The 16426-nt window shown below is 43.9% G+C and overlaps 1 protein-coding gene across 3 annotated transcripts in view; it reads left to right on the forward strand.

Moving 5' to 3' along the window:
• The window catches only part of kcnip4a (potassium voltage-gated channel interacting protein 4a), a 189954-nt gene that overhangs the window by 15145 nt on the left and 158383 nt on the right, over positions 1-16426 (forward strand). The window contains exon 1 of one of the 3 annotated variants that reach the window (XM_072439581.1): positions 2393-2531. The exons of the other annotated variants lie outside the window; for them this stretch is intronic. Within the exon in view, the coding sequence (XP_072295682.1) occupies positions 2393-2531 (139 nt within the window). Of the gene's footprint in view, positions 1-2392; positions 2532-16426 lie in introns of those variants that run through there. 3 annotated transcript variants of the gene reach the window in all.

Here is a 16426-nt window from a genome sequence, read left to right on the forward strand (position 1 = left end):
GTAAAGAATTAGCCTTAAGTACAATTTAAGCTTTTGTATGGATTCCAACTGGACATTTCTGCTTTATTACAAGTCTGTAAAACAACCTTTTAGTGAATTTACCTTCAGCTTTATTGTCAAAACCCAACAGATGCTCATTGTATTGTCAATCAGTCCAGAAACCAGCTTTACTCATCCATATATCTAACAGAGAAAACTGAAAAAGGTGGAATTTAAAAGCTGAATTCTTCTGTGCAGAGCTTGTTTTTACTTTTAATTAGAGTAAAACAGACCTCAGAGTCCAAAACTACAGCTCCACAAAGGCTCCAGCCAATTGTTTGTGCTCCAAAAGCTTCAGAAACAACTTCAGTTTTAATTGGGGGTCATCTTTTCAGGCGTTTTAGGAAAAATTGGCCCCTAAGCTTAACACAGTAAATAAAAAAGCCAGAGTTTTGACAATTCTTTAGTGTTAAAACACATCGAGGACATCACTGGCTCTCACTAGACGTACAATAGGTCGATACATGTTTGTAGCACGTATATATGGCCCCTCACTCGTCAGTGGCGTCCTGTTGGGATCAGGACTCGGCTCAGGTACAGCACAGAAGAGGCCGCCGCTCAGCTCGGGGGAGGCAATTACATTTAGCACGGCTGTCTCCCCTCAGCACGGCCATCCATCACCGCGGCGCTGTAATTAATGTTATGTACATTTAAGTGTAGCCCGTTTGGCTCCGGATCAGAGACCAATCCGCTCGCGACGCTTCTAAATTTACAGGACTGCGTCACCACCTAAAAGCCATGAAATTAATGACGGTCCGGGCAAAATTCCACAGCTAACGTTATCGAGGAGGCATTTAACATGGTGATGAATTTAGCAAGTTTAGTAGGTCCATAACCCTTCATTTTTTATGTGATTTAAATGGTATAGTTGCACTCAAATCTTCTCGTTGCTTAGCTTTAGCTTTAGCATTTGCGCTACATTTTTGCTACAAGTGTTTACTTTATTAAACTGAAACACAAGAATGATGTTACTGAAATTAACTTTTCTGCCATCATTTTTACTTTAACTTTGCTTACTATAACTCCTATAACTTTGATTACTATGACATATTACTGTATTTTCCGGAAAATAAGTCGCACCAGCCAAAAAATGCATAATAGAGAAGAAAAAAACATATATAAGTCGCACTGGAGTATGAAATGCGGCCAAAACTTTGACTACCTGACCAATTCTGCACCACTGCTACGTTGCTTGAATTGAATAGTAGATGTAACTGTAACAGACAGAGGTGGGTTTTTTAAACATTTATTAATTTAAATTTTTTTGCAGCATCTCTGACTATTTTTAAACACTGCATCAGGAATGTTCTCAAATGTGTTTGTTAATGGCTCGGTTAAGGTTCAAGACCATAAAATTATACACAAAAGTGCACAAATATCACTTAATACTCCTTGTTTGAACGATTACACTTTACATTTCTGTTCATTTTTATTTTTAATCCACTTTTTACTACTTTTAATAGTAGATGACATCTTCAACATCCTAATTTTGCTCATCTCCAGAACTACAATTGAGATACAGTATTATACATTTTTCATGATGACTCCCAACTCCAGTAACCGACTCCATTCCTCAAAAAGCTTTTGCCAGGTTCAGCTCGGTCAGCTTTTTCCTGCACCAGACGAGAGCTACTGTTCTGGCTTTTCTGTCCAAAATACTCTTTGTCCTCGTCGTAATCCCTCATCGTTCATGTCACCCCAGCCTTGATCAGGAGTCCGCTCCCTCTTCCTCTCTCTCTCTCTTCCTTCTGTATACCTCTCTCCTCCTCTCTCCTCCTCCTCCTCCTCCTCCTCTCTCCTCCTCTCCTCCTCCCTCTCTTTCACACCGACCAGCTCAGGGAAGGGAAAGTGCTCGCGTGAAACCTGAGGATCACTGGCACTAGCCGCTCGAGGAGGCAGAGACGGACGCACGCGCCATCGTTTTTTTCGCCGCGAGGTAAGACTATTCACCCAGGGACCGTTCGGAAATCCCTTGTCGCGCTAATTGCATTGTCTAAAACTTGATATCGCGGTCTCTGAAACTTCCGCAGACGCCTTCACAGTGAGCGCATAGTTTGAAGTCATGTTTGATTTAAAGTATGTTGTATACGACCTAAACGAACATCAGGAGGAATAATACACACAAGCTCTATTTACTGCTCCAAAATGGCTCTTGTGATGGTAAATGTCCTGCAGAAAGCTCACATTTGCGTACACGTTCTTCGACGCAATGGGACAATCTGCTGCTTTTGCGTCCGTGGTGATGACCAACAGCGGCGGGAGTAGAGGCCGGACAGTTTTGCGGCGATAGAGCTTCGGGTTCGCGGCGGAGGTTGTTTGAGGCGGAAAGTTTGAAACGGCGCTATATTTCAGAATGTGCAGTCCCGACAAGAGGAGCCGGTGGAGGGAGGAGCTGCAGCATTTGCGCAAAGACCACGGTTTCTCCAAAAAAGTGCTCCTCAACTGCTGCCTGGTCCGACGCATTGTCACCTGGGCCTCCCCCAAAGACAAAGGTACCAAGTCAAACGTGCGACTGAAGCGACGACTTTTGCTTGTTTTTGTTTTGTCCAGAATCGTCTAAAATACAATTACCGTATTTTCCGGACTATAAGTCGCACCTTTTTTCATAGTTTTGACCGGGGTCCGACTTATACTTAAATTTATACTTATATGTGATATTATTTGTTATTTTCACACTTGCAACTGCATTTCATACTCCAGTGTGACTTATATATGTTTTTTTCTTCTCTATTATGCATTTTTTGGCTGGTGTGACTTATAGTCCAGAAAATACGGTACGTTTTTCTGGTTTTGGTGTTGTTTTTTTGATAAACCGCTGGATCAGTTTGACAAAAGCAGTTAACGCTCATGTCCAGCTCTTTTGTCTTTTTAAAGTTTGCCATCACTGTGTCATATCATATACTACTGCATGTTAGATAGTATATTGTAGTATTGTAGTTTTGTTGTTTCACGGTTCCTTTTCTTTGTTTCTTAAGTTGTAGTTGTTTTCTTTTTTAAATGACACGTCATGACATCCTGTTGTTGCCAGACGTTTTATCTTATTATGAGAAATGTAAGCAAATTATTACAACAAAAGTACTTATTGTGCTCAAACTAAATGTTGCTTTCCTTTACAAATATCGGCGTCGTATTGATCTCCCTCTCCACCCCGCCGTGAAGCACCTAAATCTATGACTTTTCTACCGCTGCGCTACACGTCACAGTTGACAGGTTTACTAATTAATTAACTTTGGACCACGATCACTATTGATTCCCTCTTAGGTTATATTTTAACAATGGCCACTGGGCCCTATAAAGGAGGATTTACTGCTCCAGCCTCCTCCAGCTCCAAAGAGTCACTTTGTAAACAGCACAACACAGACTGTGCTTAGTCGAGGTTATGATGCCACTTTTGGACAAATTCATCTTTATTTATGCTTTAGGGTGATTTTAAAATGATACAAATAGATTAAAATGTTTTTATGCTGAACGTATTTGTCGTCTTGGCACACTTTTGGACCTGATTTGCACAGTACGGATGTTTGTTTTACTGGCAGCAAAATGTCACTTAGAATAATGAGACCGGCATTTCAATATCCATCATTTTTTGGTGTGTAAACTCAAATCTAGTTTGCAGCTCGAGGTCATTATCCTACTTGAGACGGCACGATCAAACCCGGGCTGTGGTTCTGCTGCTTAGACGACGTCAAAAACAAATGTCAGACAGGATTATCTCAGAATAAGGGTGGGCGATATTGACACACATTCATATCTGGATTTGGTTTTGGAATATCTTGTTGTTTATATTCAGAAAATATTATGGCATGTCTATAAATGTCGTGTTTGAGGTTTTGGACATGATTAAAACTGTAAAATGAACAGCAATATGCCAAAATTATGACACTTGTTTGAAAGATTACACTGCAAATTGCTGTTTTTTGCAGACTTTTTTTTGTCTTTTTGCAGACTTTTTCATTAGTTTTAATATAAGCAATAAATATACTGGATATACAGATTTATTTTTTGTATATACATATTTTTTTGAATTTTTATAAACAAATAAAACACAAAACAACCAGAAAGTGTACCGTATTTTCCGCACTATAAGGCCCATTTAGCGAAACAAAACGTGTACCACACAATCGCTTCGAGGTCAGTAATTGAATCCATATATAAAGCGCACTGGATTATAAGGCACACTTCGTTTTTTTAGAAAATTAAAGTGCTCCTTATAGTGCAGAAAATACGGTAAATCAAAACAGTACCACAACTTAACACAAAGATACTGATTTTACATACAAGACAAAGTATTCTCATTATTTCAATAAATCTTCCAACAAATTAAGTTATAATAAATATAAATAAATAAAGTGTTGTAATGCCAAATGCTATGAGAGGTTGTGGTTAGCATTAGGATTAGCATTAGCATTCACGTTCCCCCTGACGCGTTGTCATAGCGTTTGTTTGTTTGTTTGAGTTTGTGTTGTGTCACTCACGCGCCTCTCCTCATCTTCATCCTGCCTTTTATTAGTTCCAGTTGCTCAGCTCCGCGTCACGTCCGTGGAGGAGCGTGTTAAGCGTTAACCCTAAACGCGAGGCCATAATGGAACGTGATGAATGGTGTTTAACGTTTCCAAAGTTTGTCTATTACAAAGACAAATGGTTTGTGCTGGAGGATAATTTAAGACGTCTGACTGCGGCGGATTCCTTTAAGGCGTCTCCAGCGATGTTTCTGAGGACGATAAACAGCAGACGGACTCGTAAACAACAGAGCAGTCATGAATAAGGAAAATCAGCCTGCAGTGACTGAACTTAACTCATTTGTGTAAGAGTTTTAGTAAAGTAACATTTATATTTAATAGATGAATATGAAGAAGAAAAAAAAATGAGAAAAAACATTCTTCTCTGTATATGTGCTAATATTTATGATATTGTAGGTATTGTGTATTTCTAATTCTCTAAATATTTTACCTGACTGCATTTCCTTGTATTGCAGTTGTCTTTAAAATATGTAAGAAAGTACAATTTTATTTTTTTATTTTATTAGGAAATGAGAGGTTTTGTCTATAGGAGTTTTTGTTTATAAGAGTTTTTGTTTATAAGAGTTCTTCTATTGAGAGTGTTTTTCAAACTTCCTATAAGTTATCTGTCCTTCTCTGTATCTACCTGCGTTGCAACAATGAAATTTCCCCATGTGTGGACAATAAAGGAACATCTTATCTCATCTTATCTTAATATTGTGTCAGTTGTATTTGTTACTGTATTGATCGGGAAGGAAACACTATCTGGCCTGATCATGTGATAACAGGGAAGCAGTACTTTTTTGCATATATTTTCTACTCAGGATAAACTTTCACTTGACATAATAATCGATTGTCATATTAGTTTCTTTTGTCTACCTCTACCTGATTCTGGCATGAGCACATCTTGGTGCAGATGTGATGAGGTGTGAGCCACAGCTGGAGCTTTTGTCTGCGTTTCACCCTCTGCACTCTCAGCCTCTCTCAGCCTTTCACCTGAAGTTACTTTCATACAATGTTTGCTTTGCACAAGAGGCAAGCGACAATTATGACTTTTATGGCAACTCGTTACTAAAACTAATTCCATTGTACTATGTGATCATTTGTGAGTTATGTGTCGTAATGGTAAACTCTGTATCCTTTCTTTGTATGATAACCTTGGCTGTTGTCAGAGGTGCGAAGTGGGTAGAGGTGGATATTATTATTATTTAAATACAATTGCACTTATTTTAGATAGTTATTTTACTTGTACTTGAATAATATATTTTACATGATAACAATACTCTTGAGTAAAGGGTTCGGTTACTCTAATTCCTGACAAAAGCTTTATGTTGACAATATTTTATTTTTTGTGGTTTATCGTTTGAAAACACCAGATTTTGTGCATTATCTAAAGTTTATTCCTTCATACATTAACTTATGAATCTCATGTTACATTTTACGGTTAGTCTTACACTTATTCTTACTTAAAGTTGACCTTTAACACTTACTATTTGAGGAGTAGTTTCACCAAATACCTTGTGAGTAACTTGTTGGGCAACAACGTTTTGCTTCTCGAGTAAAATAACAGTACTTTTGACCCTGATGTCAACACATAGATGTTCATAGTGTCCAGACAACAAGGCTGAGAATGAATGAATAATTGTAGCTGTGCATTTGCTCTCTTGCCCAGGCCTAACTGCTTGTGAAAATACCTTGTTCTCTGATCTGTGTGTGGTCATCGCTCAGGGCTGTGTGTTACTCTCCTTTTACCCAAAATAGCGCTCTGCATGAACATTGCTCTGGATTAAGTGGCCATGTGGCCCCTGTGCCCTCTGGGTATTTGCAGCTCTCCCTGAAATGCCATATCTTTACGAAATCTGGATGTCGCTCGAAATAACCTGGCCTCACCATTGGTCGACATGACAGGACCGTGCTCTTAGAGACTGACTCACAAATCCCTGCTGGTCTCCGGGACGCACTGAAGTGGGTCAGCTGTCGTCACCTGCTCGGGACAGTGTTTAGCACAGTGCACTGCCATACAGCAATCTCAAGGGACGGAAAGTAGACTTTTTTTTTTAATTCTTGAAAAAAGAAACGTGTATTTTTAATGGACTCTGTTGCTTACCTTCATAGTTGCAATCCAGCCTTACAGCCAGCAGAGGGCAGCATGGGACAGCTCTTCTTCCCAACTGCTTTTGTCTGCAGCCAAAATGAATATAAATTGCTCTTCACAAACCAATATCACTTACTTCTCTTGGTAAATTATATTGTATTCTTCGCTCATTTGCTCATCTTTAGACTTTAGCCATATAAAAAAACAACTTGATTAATTTGAAGCCTTTTGAGCACCACACATGGCACAGAAAATACATGTTTATACTGTGTAAATATGAAGGGTCTGTGTTTTTTATTGATCTCAGTCTTCCTGCATTTCCTTCTGCATTACCTTTTCCCTTTGAGATCTTGCTGTGCTGCTCTGATGCGGCTGTAAATTGTGAGAATGTCTGCACTGCAGTGGAAATGTTGGTGGCCAAGTTCAAGAACAAATACATGTCTCTGCTTGTCTCCACTGTCACAGCACTTAGTATTACATTTTGACAACAATACAATACAAATATGCTCCCCTGTGCTTCAGTATGACTAAGTTCAGTAGATTGTCACCTATTATTTGATGGAATACAATTGATAAAGTGAACATTTCAAATCCATAAATCACCTTTTCATGTTTAACCATAATCTAAAGGTGCATTTTATCAAACCATTTATCCTAAGCTGTTTTTTCTCCAACCTTCTTCCTGGAGTTGGTGTCAATGGTTCTGTGTTGAAAGCATTATTGAACAAGATTCTTCTGCATCTAAAGGACATAGTTAATATAAATTGTCCATTTGAGTCCATGGATATTTTAGTATGCAAAGTCATTGTGCCAGTTAGTTAGTATTTCCTTGTGAGCCCTTTACCTGTACTGTTTTTCTAGCACAATCACCTTGAGACTGCATTGTAAGGTCACATCCTTTAGGTTCCAAAACAATTAAAACGTAGGCCACATCAGATATCATAAATCCCCTTTAAAACCCCTGGATTTGCCCTTTTTGCTGAGAGGAATATCATAAAAACCTGTCCTTCTCTCATAAATCCCTTTGCTTCTCCGCACTGATTGGACTTTAATTGGTCTGCATTTTGCTCACAGTGTGACATCTCTACTGTAGTTTGTCACTGTGGTGCGACTAAGAAAACCTCTTTAACCTTAAGATAAAAAGTCCACATTAGTGTTGTGCTATTTTGCGACACTATTGTTGAGGAGACTTCTGTGGTGTTTGTCCTTGAAGAGTGCTGTCGTTCAGCTAAGTAACTTTAAAGTACTTTAAAGGGGACATATTATGCCTATTCATTTTTAACCTTGTTACAACAGTGTTAAATCATCATTAGTTCACTTAAAGTTGTATTTTGATTGACTGAATCATGCATGTTTGTAGAATCCTGTATTCCTGAAAACGCATGTTTTCACATACCACCTATCCCCGCCCACATACTTTGTTGTGAACTTAAGGGGCGTTCACACCGCAGAGACAACGTGTCCAGATCACATTGAAAGTCTCTGTTTTTGCAGCTTGTTTTGAGTGTTAGCGCCGACCCTATCCCAGTCACTTTGGGCCTTAGGTGGGGTACATCCTGGACAGGGGCCGGCTCATTGTAGGGTTAACACAGAGACAGAGACACACAGATCATGATCTACTTCTGTTATAGTTCACTATGACTATGAACCCAAAAGCATAATACGTCTCTGTAAAGTTTTAAAGTACAAGTAATGTACATTTGTTGTATTTTTGAGAGATGGGGGCAACTTCTTATACTTAGCAACTGTTGTGATGATCCAGCCCCAAGAAGAGTGTCCACATCATGCTAACTCCAAGCCAAGACAAATGGTAGGGCATCTGGTGTAAAGCTATGCCCAGAAAACCCAAATGACTGCAACGTGCCCAATACTCGGGCTGAACGATATTGGAAATGCGGCTGTTCAGTTTGGTGATGTTTTTTTATTTTAGTTTTTGACACCATCAGATCATTAAAACAAATTAAACAAGAAGGCAAATTTGAACTGAAAAAGGAAAATCGTAAATCAAAATTGTAAATAAAAATCTAAATTTTTCAACTTTTTCGACACATTTCAATCTGATGAAGGACAGTTTTGTTAGATTGTTAGAGTTTTGTTTTGGCCATACATTGTGCCGCCCTACACAACACAACAGATATGTCATCGTGGTGCCGGGATATTCCGATAACCCTTTACGCTTGTATTTGATGAATCACAAGCCTCTGTCAATGTAGAGTAACAAAGCCTCTTGTACCTTGAGCTTGTAGCATCTCGGCAGCATGTCCGCCACTGAAAAGCCACACACTTTAGCTTTAATCTATCCCCCCACATGGTCAAAAGTGCAGCTCTCCATTGCACCGAGGTGGAAATGGGAAAAGGCAATGATGGATTACAGGAGAAGCAGAGGCAGCGTGCAGCCTCTCTGTTCGGGGGCGAGGAGCAGAGGACAGAGCCGAGGGAGTGCACGGGCTTGACTGGCGCTGAAGTCGACGTGTCCCACTGTTGTCACTCGTTTGATTCATATGTGGTGGAAACAGCTGGAGGAGAAGGAGCCGCGAGGATCCAGCAGTGATATCTCTCCTGCTCATTAATCTTCCCCTCAGCTCAGTGGTTCTGACAGGCCGCGATAATAAACAAGCTGCTGACATCCGAATCCCTAAGAGAGGACAATGATGGGATGATAATTAGACGATCTAGTAGCATATTTGACATCTGGGCTTTGGGGTGCGCGGTGTTGGGAAAACAGTGTGAAGTGACCACTACGGTGTGATGCTTACCATAATTTGGATTTTCTTTTCGGTGACCTTGTGATAATCGATAAGATGATATTCTGGATCAAAATGAAGAGAGTCGGTTTAGTCACTTAGTGTAAATCCACCTTTTTGTCCTCCTTTGGATTAGTCCTTGTTTAGAACTGAATGGCAATGGTGTAGTCCTGTTTTAGACCTGATTTAGTCTCAGTTTAGACCTAGAATAGACCTGTTTTAGACCAGGTTTGGATCGGGTTGTTCTCTGAAGGCCAAATATTATCTTTCTTAGTATTTGTCTCAAAAAACTAAATGGATTTATTAAATATGTTTATTTTTTATATTAAAAGATCTCACATTATTCAAGTCAGGACTAAAATATTAGTAAGAACAAACAAATAATAATTGTGACAATGTTCGAAGAAAAATTAAGTAATTTGAATTGGTTTTATACAATAAGTGAGGATTTTGTAACATTAAGTAGAAAGTAACCCTCCGCGAATGGTCTCATAATTGTTTTTCCTTTATTATCTAAGCTCGGGTCCTCTACCAGAGGGTTCTTCAGTATCTTTGCTGTTCCTGCACTGCACTTTTCTGGACTGAGATGTCTGAGGTTTTTCCAGGGATCTGTTGTAGCCACTCCTCCAGTTTGGGGGTCACTGCTCCGAGTGCTCCGGGCTCCACTTTCACCTTCACCTTCTCTGAACCCTTGGTATTCCTCCAGTTTCTCATCTTCCTTTTTCCTGATGTTGCCATCACTTGGTGTTGCCACGTCAACCACCACGTCTTTCCTCTCCTGTTTATCCACCACCACTATGTCCGGTTGGTTCTCCATTACCATTCGGTCTGTCTGTATCTGGAAGTCCCAGAGGACCTTTCCTCGGTCGTTCTCCACCTCCTTTGGAGGTGTTTCCCACTTTATCCTTGGGGTCTCCAGCCCGTACTCTGCGGAGATGTTTCTGTACACTATGTCAGCCTCCTGGTTATGGCGCTCCATGTGTGCTGTCCCTGCCAGCACCCTGTAGTTATGTGCAGGATTGATTCAGGGGCCTCTTTGCACAGCCTACACCTTGGATCTTGTCTGGTGTAATCATTTCCAATGGCTCCTCATGGATGGAATTGGCATTTTTTTTACTCATTTTAATATGTTTGTGCGATGTATTTCCACTTTACGATGCCAATACATTTACTCTGCATCTCACACTGTAATATTAGTTTTGAATACTTGTATCCCATCCTGGCTCAGATGTGTCGTGTACTTTCATTGCATCCTGAGGAAGCCCAGTTAAGGCTGAAACGTGTTGGTGCAAATTTAAACTAAAAAAGCCATGTTCTAATAAAGGCTTTTTAATCATTTCTTCCAAACAGAGTGCCTTGGATCTTTTGTCTGTGGTAATTTTCTTCTCATATATTTTTTTGCCACAATTAATACCCACACAGACAACGTTCTCTTTTTGTCGTGTACTTTCCATTGTGTCACAGAAAGTGGCCCTGGCATCGTCTTCCTCCGTCATACACAGGGATTAGCCGCGAACAGGCCTCGGATTAGCCAAAGAATAAGTGACCCCAGCCAAGCATGATGTTGACAGACAGTAACAGCAACACTCAATTATGTCCACTGGATACAGTTACTTTGACAGGCGCCGACCATTATAGTAACCCACCCAGAATCCTTTGTCCAAACTAAAGAATGTACAGAGCTTTCTACACATCATCAATTATTCATTTGTTACGGCATGCAAGTATTTTTCCGCGGACAAACTTGTCTCGTCCTGGGAGAAAGCATTTCAGTCCAACAAACCGACCGCTTTTAGTTTGAAATGTAGGAGTTTGGGACTATATTCCTGTTTACATATTTTATAAGTACATTTTCAAGTCGTTATGGGAGTTTATCATTTCCGTACATATTTCATACAAGTGGCTACTATCCATTTGGCTAATATCGGTCAGAGTTTTAAGCACTTATAGAAGTTTGAAAGTCATTAATCATCGACTCCTTTGCGTATTTCTCATCCTCAACCCGACCCACTTGGATTCTCATTCTCCTTTTTCGGGATGTCTGCTGTTGGGACAATACAGAGGCGGCTAACCTACTTCAGTCCTTTGTTTGTATTCAAGCGGGCAGCCTGGACTCTATAAATAGGCCCTCCTGATTGATACGGGGTACAGTGCGGACCATGTAAGCCTTCAGAGGCTGCGGGGCACCAATGACTTTCTTACGTCACCGCCACTTTACTCACCTGTCCCGCTTTTAAAGTCGCAGTCACGCTTCAAGGTTTAAGGAAGTCATTTTCCTCCCACAGATCCACGAGTGCACTTTAAATGGTTGACTCAATTAACTTGTTTGCTTCGCTTTAAGCCTTCTGATGGGTTTAATTTTGGCCAGTTCCATCGATGCGCTTCTATTTCCATTTTATAAACATAATAGGGACACTCCACACAAAGCATCACCATCACGATATCAACCCACTCTCAAAACGGTCGAGCTGTATCATTTAAGGCTCCTATCTCAATTACAAGAACGTTATTGGTGCCGTTAACGACCCAGAAGGATTAAACGGGACTCATTAAACTTAAACGTTTGTTCTCTATTGTTGCAATTGCAATTAGATTGGTGAGTTTTATCTTAAAGTCAGGATTCTGTACTTTCCGGACCAGGCGTATTAAGATTCGAGAAATATGAGCTGCTAAACGAATCATATGTGTATCAGAACTTGTTTGTTGAGTTTGTGGGTTCTAATTAATGGGCTGATAATGAAAATATTGATAATACATTGAATGGTGTTTTGAAGATATGCAACGTTTGAACATTGTGGATTGTGTTCATGATTAAAAAAGATATGCAAAATGAGCTGATTAAAAATGCAAATGGCAAAATGTTGTATGTAAACTTCTAAATACAAATATTTTTGCACTTGTGTGGGTAATGTTAGAGTTTTTCTACGACCGTAGTGGACAAAAAAAATTTGGTCGACCAAAGACATTGCTCAAACTATGAAGTTGATACAAAAACAAAAATGTATTCAGAAAATGTGTACGATGGTATTATATGACTATATTTTAAGACATATAGTGTAGACTCATGATTCACACCAACATCTTCAGCTAACTCCATATCTTTTTGCAGTTTTTCCCTTTAAAGTAAATAAAATAAATAGTTGAATACATTATGTTAAATTGAAATTACAAGTGTGATTTTATTGCAATCCATTTTTACTGGCTATTGGCCACCAGAAATGAGCTGAACGCAAAGACACACGTGGGGGGAATGCGATATACGGCGGCCTTCAGTTTAGAACCTGCCGCATTGAAATGAAACTTTTTTGGCCAGACCTGACACGCGGAAAACCCTTTCTGTGTAAATATCTCATGTTACAACGTAACATTCACTCAATAAGTACAAGCTCTGGAGCAGATGATCCAGATGTGACACAGACACAGGTAAATTAGCTCACACAGAGTCAAGGACAGAGGGGACAGTAGGGACAGCTCAGACGTGTTCTTTGTATGTTAAACTTCAAAATGCTGTGTGTTTTATTACAATCCAACTTGATATGAATAGAATATGAATATTTATCCTCTCCTTGAACCGACACCTTAACGTGGTGGAGGGGTTTGAGTGCCCGAATGATCCCGGGAGCTATGTTGTCCGGGGCTTCATGCCCCTGGTAGGGTCTCCCAAGGCAAACAGGTCCTAGGTGACGGGTCAGACAAAGATCGATTCAGAAGCCCCCTATGATGACGACACGAACAAGGCCGTTTACGTCGCCCGGATCGGCGTCACCGGGGCCCCATCCTGGAGCCAGGCCTGGGATGGGTGCTCCATGGCGAGCGCCTGGTGGCCGGGTCTTACCCCACGGGGCCCGGCCGGGCACAGCCCGAAAGAGCGACGTGGGGCCGCCCTCCCGTGGGCCCACCACCCGCAGGAGGATCCATAAGGGGCCGGTGCAGAGAGATCTGGGCGGCAGTCGACGGCAGGGGCCTCGGCGACCAGATCTCCAGACACAGAGACTAACTCTGGGGACATGGAATGTCACCACGCTGGGGGGGAAAGAGCCTGAGCTTGTGCGGGAGGTTGAGCGATACCGACTAGATATAGTCGGCCTCACCTCCACGCACAGTTTGGGCTCTGGAACCCATCTCCTCGAGAGGGGCTGGACGCTCCACTTCTCTGGTGTTGCCCGCGGGGAGAGGCGGCGGGCTGGTGTGGGCTTGCTGATAGCCCCTCAGCTCAGCCGCCACGTGTTGGAGTTTACCCCGGTGAACGAGAGGGTCGCGTCCCTCCGCCTTCGGGTGGGGGACAGGTCTCTCACTGTTGTGGCGGCCTACGGGCCGAACAGCAGTGCAGAGTACCCGGCCTTCTTGGAGTCCTTGGGAGGGGTACTGGACAGTGCACCGACCGGGGACTCCGTTGTTCTACTGGGGGACTTCAACGCCCACGTGGGCAATGACAGTGACACCTGGAGAGGGGTGATCGGGAAGAACGGCTTCCCCGATCTGAACCCGAGCGGTGTTCAGTTATTGGACTTCTGTGCTAGCCACGGATTGTCCATAACGAACACCATGTTCAAGCACAAGGGTGTCCATCAGTACACATGGCACCAGGACACCCTAGACCGGAGGTCAATGATCGACTTTGTTGTCGTGTCATCAGACCTCCGGCCGCGTGTCTTGGACACTCGGGTGAAGAGAGGGGCAGAGTTGTCAACCGATCACCACCTGGTGGTGAGTTGGATCCGCTGGCGGAGGAGGAAGCCGGACAGACTTGGCAGACCCAAGCGCATTGTGAGGGTCTGTTGGGAACGTCTTGTGGAGCCCTCTGTCAGTAGGGTATTCAACTCGCACCTCCGGGAGAGCTTCTCCCATGTCCCGGGGGAGGTTGGGGACATTGAGTCCGAGTGGACCATGTTCTCCGCCTCCATTGTTGATGCGGCTGCTCGGAGTTGTGGTCGCAAGGTCTCCGGTGCCTGTCGTGGCGGCAACCCCCGAACCCGGTGGTGGACACCGGAAGTAAGGGATGCCGTCAGACTGAAGAAGGAGGCCTATCAGGCCACTCTGGCTTGTAGGTCTCCGGAGGTCATCGACGGGTATCGGCAGGCCAAGCGAGCCGCGGCTCGTGCTGTCGCAGAGGCAAAAACCCGGGCCTGGGAGGAGTTCGGGGAGGCCATGGAGGAGGACTATCGGTCGGCACCAAAGAAATTCTGGCAAACCGTCCGGCGCCTCAGGAGGGGGAAGCAGTGTCTCACCAACACCGTTTACGGTGCGGGTGGAGGCCTGCTGACCTCAACTGGGGATGTCGTCGGACGGTGGAAGGAATACTTTGAGGATCTCCTTAATCCCTCAGTCACGTCTTCCGAAGAGGAAGTAAAGACCAGGGACTCGGAGGCTGGGTCATCCATCACCCAAGCTGAAGTCACTGAGGTTGTTCGCAAACTCCTCGGTGGCAGGGCTCCGGGGGTGGATGAGATCCGCCCTGAGTACCTAAAGTATCTGGATGTTGTAGGACTGTCTTGGTTGACACGTCTCTGCAACATCGCGTGGCGTTCGGGGACCGTGCCTCTGGACTGGCAGACCGGGGTGGTGGTCCCTCTGTTCAAGAAGGGGGACCGGAGGGTGTGTTCCAACTACAGAGGGATCACACTCCTCAGCCTCCCGGGTAAGGTCTATTCCAAGGTACTGGAGAGGAGAATCCGACCGATAGTCGAACCTCGGATTCAGGAGGAGCAGAGTGGTTTTCGTCCCGGTCGTGGAACACTGGACCAGCTCTATACCCTCCATCGGGTGCTCGAGGGCTCATGGGAGTTTGCCCAACCAGTCCACATGTGCTTTGTGGATCTGGAGAAGGCTTTCGATCGTGTCCCTCGGGGTGTCCTTTGGGGGGTGCTCCGGGAGTACGGGGTCCGGGGCCCTTTGCTCAGGGCTGTCCGGTCCCTGTATGACCGGAGCAGGAGCTGTGTTCGCATTGCCGGCAGTAAGTCAGACCTGTTCCCAGTGCATGTTGGACTCCGCCAGGGCTGCCCTTTGTCACCGGTTCTGTTCATAATTTTTATGGACAGAATTTCTAGGCGCAGTCAGGGGTCGGAGGGTGTCCGGTTTGGGGACCACAGGATCTCATCTCTGCTGTTTGCAGACGATGTTGTCCTGATGGCTCCATCAAACCCGGACCTGCAACATGCACTGGGACGGTTTGCAGCCGAGTGTGAAGCGGCTGGGATGAGAATCAGCACCTCCAAATCCGAGGCCATGGTTCTCGACCGGAAAAAGGTGGCTTGCCCTCTCCAGGTGGGTGGGGTGTCCTTGCCCCAAGTGGAGGAGTTCAAGTATCTCGGGGTCTTGTTCACGAGTGAGGGAAGGATGGAGCGTGAGATCGACAGGCGGATCGGTGCAGCGGCTGCAGTGATGCAGTCGCTGCATCGGACCGTTGTGGTAAAGAGGGAGCTGAGCCGAAAGGCAAAGCTCTCTATTTACCGGTCGGTCTACGTTCCTACCCTCACATATGGTCATGAGCTTTGGGTAGTGACCGAAAGAACAAGATCGCGGATACAAGCGGTCGAAATGAGTTTCCTCCGCCGTGTGGCTGGGCGCTCCCTTAGAGATAAGGTGAGGAGCTCGGCCACACGGGGGGAGCTCGGAGTAGAGCCGCTGCTCCTCCACGTCGAGAGGAGCCAGCTGAGGTGGCTCGGGCATCTGTTTCGGATGCCTCCTGGGCGCCTCCCTCGGGAGGTGTTTCAGGCATGTCCCACCGGGAAGAGGCCCCGGGGAAGACCCAGGACACGCTGGAGAGACTATGTCTCTCGGCTGGCCTGGGAACGCCTCGGGATCCCCCCGGAGGAGTTAGAGGAAGTGTCTGGGGAGAAGGAAGTCTGGGAGTCCCTGCTCAGACTGCTGCCCCCGCGACCCGGCCCCGGATAAAGCGGCAGAAGATGGATGGATGGATGAATATTTATTGAGAAATTAGTCTAATTAGTCCCGCAGCGCAGCAGACCTTGGGTGCACCGCGAGAACCCCGGTTCAAAAGACGCATCACGACCGCGTTTATTTCTGTGTAAATATCTCATGTTAAAACG

Source organism: Eucyclogobius newberryi, unplaced genomic scaffold, assembly GCF_026437365.1.
Source record: "Eucyclogobius newberryi isolate DKJ021-1_F unplaced genomic scaffold, fEucNew1.0.hap1 SCAF_97, whole genome shotgun sequence".
Lineage (NCBI taxonomy): Eukaryota > Metazoa > Chordata > Actinopteri > Gobiiformes > Gobiidae > Eucyclogobius > Eucyclogobius newberryi.